A 3,566-nucleotide genomic window follows, 5' to 3' on the forward strand; every position below is an offset into this window, starting at 1 on the left:
GGATAGGGTCGAGTCTGTCGGGGATAGGGTCGAGTCTGTCGGGGATAGGGTCGAGTCTGTCGGGGATAGGGTCGAGTCTGCCGGGGATAGGGTCGAGTCTGCCGGGGATAGGGTCGAGTCTGTCGGGGATAGGGTCGAGTCAGGGTAGACCTCTAGGTCCCAGGCTTGGGGTTAGGGCCGGGCCTTGTCACTAGGAGGCAGGAGGCCAACTCTAGGTCCCAGGCTTGGGGTTAGGGCCGGGCCTTGTCAGTTGGAGGCAGGAGGCCAGCTCTAGGTCAGAGGTTAGTCACCTACAGCAGGGTAACATACTGGACATGGTTCAGACATGTTGTGGTATACATGGTAACCACTAGGTGTCATCAGGAAATGGAGAAACAGCGTCAGACCTCTAAGGCTGTGTTCACACAAGCGGCCCAATTCTGATATTTTTTCCACTAATTTGTCTTTTAACAAATCACATCAGGTCTTTTGACATCAGATCTTTTCCCGAGCTGATCTGATTAGTGAAAATAGATCAGGTCTCCCTGTGTGAATGCAGCCTAACGGTCATCAGGCCAGAAGAGGTCAGCTAGCACAACCAGGTTATGGAGTAGCTGAGGATGGGTTTGGCTCTGTAGACAGGGGTCAGATGGTAGAGGTTAATGGTGACAGAGTGGAGGGGTTAATCATAGAAGCAAAACAGATCATTGTAAGTCTACAGTGGGATGAAGCAGGGAAACATTACATCTAGGGTTTCATATAAAATTATCTTTACTACCACATTCACTCCCTCCTTATACCGCTATCCATCTTTCTCCCTCTCTCTTTATGTGCCCGGCCTCTCTCCCTCTACGCCTCTCTCTCCCTCTACGCCTCTCTCTCCCTCTACGCCTCTCTCTCCCTCACTCCATGTGTGCGGGTGTTCTCTAATTAGGCCTTGCAGATCTTGGTCTCGGTGACGAAGGTGTTCTCAAAGTGACGGATGGTGAAACACTCCTCTACCGAACGCTTATGAATCCCTCCTCCTAGAGAGAGACAGAGAGAGGAAATAGAGAATAGAGAGTGGGAGAGAGAGCGGGAGAAAGATAATAGAGAGCGGAAGAGAGAATAGAGAGAGAATAGAGAGTGGGAGAGAGAGAATAGAGAGCGAAGAGAAGAGAATAGAGCATGAGAATAGAACGCGAGAGAGGATAGAGAGAATAGAGATGATAGAAAGAATAAAGGAGAGAGAATAGAGGATAGAGAGAATAGAGGATAGAGAGAATAGAGAGGATAGAGCAAGAGAGGATAGAGGATAGAGAGGAGAGAGAGAGAGAGAGAGAGAGAGAGGAGAGAGAGAGAGAGAATAGAGAGGAGAGAGAGGATAGAGAGAAGAGCGAGAGAGAGGATAGAGAGGAGAGCGAGAGATTAGACCCAACAAGAACAGGTCCAAGTACAACAACCATCTACACACACACGCAAGCCTTTAACACATAAGTATTCAGACCCTTTGCTATGGGACTCAAAATTGAGCTCAGATGCATCCTGTTTCCATTAATTATCATGTTTCTACAACTTGATTGGTGTCCACCTGTGATAAATTCAATTGATTGGACATGATTTGGACAACAACCCCATCCCTATGATTTGGAAAGGTACACACCTGTCTATATAAGGTCCCACAGTTGACAGTACATGTCCGAGCAAAAACCTGTGGAGATGGGAGAACCTTCCAGAAGGACAACCATCTCTGCAGCACTCCACCAAACAGTCCTTTATGGTAGAGTTGCCAGACAGAAGCCACTCCTCAGTAAAAGGCACATGATAGCCCGCTTGTAGTTTGCCAAAAGGCACCTAAAAGGACTCCCAGACCATGAGGAACAAGATTCTCTGGTCTGATGAAACCAAGATTGAACTCTTTGGCCTGAATGCCAAGCGTCACGTCTGGAGGAAACCTGGCACCATCCCTACGGTGAAGCATGGTGGTGGCAGCATCATGCTGTGGGGATGTTTTTCAGCGGCAGGGACTGGGAGTCTAGTCAGGATCGAGGGAAAGATGAACAGAGCAAAGTACAGAGAGATCCTTGATGAAAACCTGCTCCAGAGCGCTCAGGACCTCAGACTGGGGCGAAGGTTCACCTTCCAACAGGACAACAACCCTAAGCACACAGCCAAGACAACACAGGAGTGGCTTCGGGACAAGTCTCTGAATGTCCATGAGTGGCCCAGCCAGAGCCCGGACTTGAACCCGATCGAACATCTCTGGAGAGACCTGAAAATATCTGTGCAGCGACGCTCCCCATCCAACCTGACAGAGCTTGAGAGGATCTACAGAGAACAATGGGAGAAACTCCACAAATACAGGTGTGCCAAGCTTGTAACGTCATACCCAAGAAGACTTGAGGCTGTAATCGCTGCCAAAAGTGCCTCAACAAAGTACTGAGTAAAGGATCTGAATACCTATGTAAATGTGATATATCCAGTTTTTGTATATATTTGCAAAAATGTCTAAAAACCTGTTTTTTTTTTCATTACGGGGTATTGTGTGTAGATTGATGAGGGGGGAAAATGTCATCCATTTTAGAACAAGGCTGTAACGTAATAAATGCGGAAAAAGTCAAGGGGTCTGAATACTTTCCGAATGCACTATGTCTGTCAACGTTCTGGTTGGTGTAGGTGTAGAGAAATGTCAAACTGTCACACTAGCTAGCTGTGGTTTCCTGTTGCTGCTGTTGTTATCGTCATAAAACTACAGCTTACCTCAGTCTAATGTAACGTCAGTATCTTAGTCTACACTGACTTCAAAACCTCAGTCTAATGTAACTTCAGTATTAGTCTACACTGACTTCAAAACCTCAGTCTGACCTTAAGTATTCAGACCCTTTACTGATGTTATGGAAATGTGATATCAGTTTAATAAAATAAAAAAATAAAAACCTGTTTTCACTTTGTCATTATGGGGTATTGTGATGTCATTATGGGGTATTGTGATGTCATTATGGGGTATTGTGTGTAGATTGATGAGGGAAAAAAATATTTAATCTATTTTAGAATAAGGCTGTAACGTAACAACATGTGGAAAAGGTCAAGGGGTCAGAATCCTTTCTGAATCCTGTATATGGATGATGTATAACGCCAGGCATTTAACAGGCTGTTGATTATAGACCTAATTATGTTGGTTTCTCCTCACTTTTCTAAGACAATTAAGACAAGGGCTGTTTTCTCATCTCCTGACTCGAGCTGCTGCCTCCCGTGCATTGTTCTCAACAGCAACATGGTCTAGCAAAGGGCGCCAATTAGACAGAGCACTGATGTTCCAGAACCACAGACAGCGACCTCTATCAAACCGCATGTTATAAGATCATATTTTTATTAGTGTTGCACCATTGTCTTAATCATGTACAATTTCAGTAGCACGTCTTAGAGTGATGGACTGTGCCATCCCCACGGCCTCGATAATGGATTAGTCCACTCAGACAGGCACGAATCAGTCCACTCAGACAGGCACGAATCAGTCCACTCAGATAATGGATTAGTCCATGGATTAGTCCACTCAGATAATGGATTAGTCCACTCAGATAATGGATTAGTCCACTCAGATAATGGAT

The 3,566-nt window shown here is 45.7% G+C and overlaps 1 protein-coding gene and 1 long non-coding RNA gene across 3 annotated transcripts in view; one reads left to right on the plus strand and one right to left on the minus strand.

Moving 5' to 3' along the window:
* The window catches only part of LOC139024716 (uncharacterized), a 7,709-nt gene extending 7,408 nt beyond the window's left edge, over positions 1-301 (plus strand). For both annotated transcript variants that reach the window (XR_011476042.1, XR_011476043.1), the window contains 2 exons: positions 7-156; positions 216-301. This is a non-coding gene — a long non-coding RNA (uncharacterized lncRNA). The remainder of the gene's footprint in view (positions 1-6; positions 157-215) is intronic.
* Positions 51-3,566, minus strand: part of LOC112072055 (integral membrane protein 2A) — a 19,538-nt gene continuing 16,022 nt past the window's right edge. The window contains exon 6 of the mRNA XM_024139469.2: positions 51-1,004. Within this exon, the coding sequence (XP_023995237.1) occupies positions 910-1,004 (95 nt within the window). The 3' untranslated portion in view covers positions 51-909. The remainder of the gene's footprint in view (positions 1,005-3,566) is intronic.

The sequence above is a fragment of the Salvelinus sp. IW2-2015 genome, unplaced genomic scaffold, assembly GCF_002910315.2.
Source record: "Salvelinus sp. IW2-2015 unplaced genomic scaffold, ASM291031v2 Un_scaffold1810, whole genome shotgun sequence".
Taxonomy (NCBI): Eukaryota; Metazoa; Chordata; class Actinopteri; order Salmoniformes; family Salmonidae; genus Salvelinus; species Salvelinus sp. IW2-2015.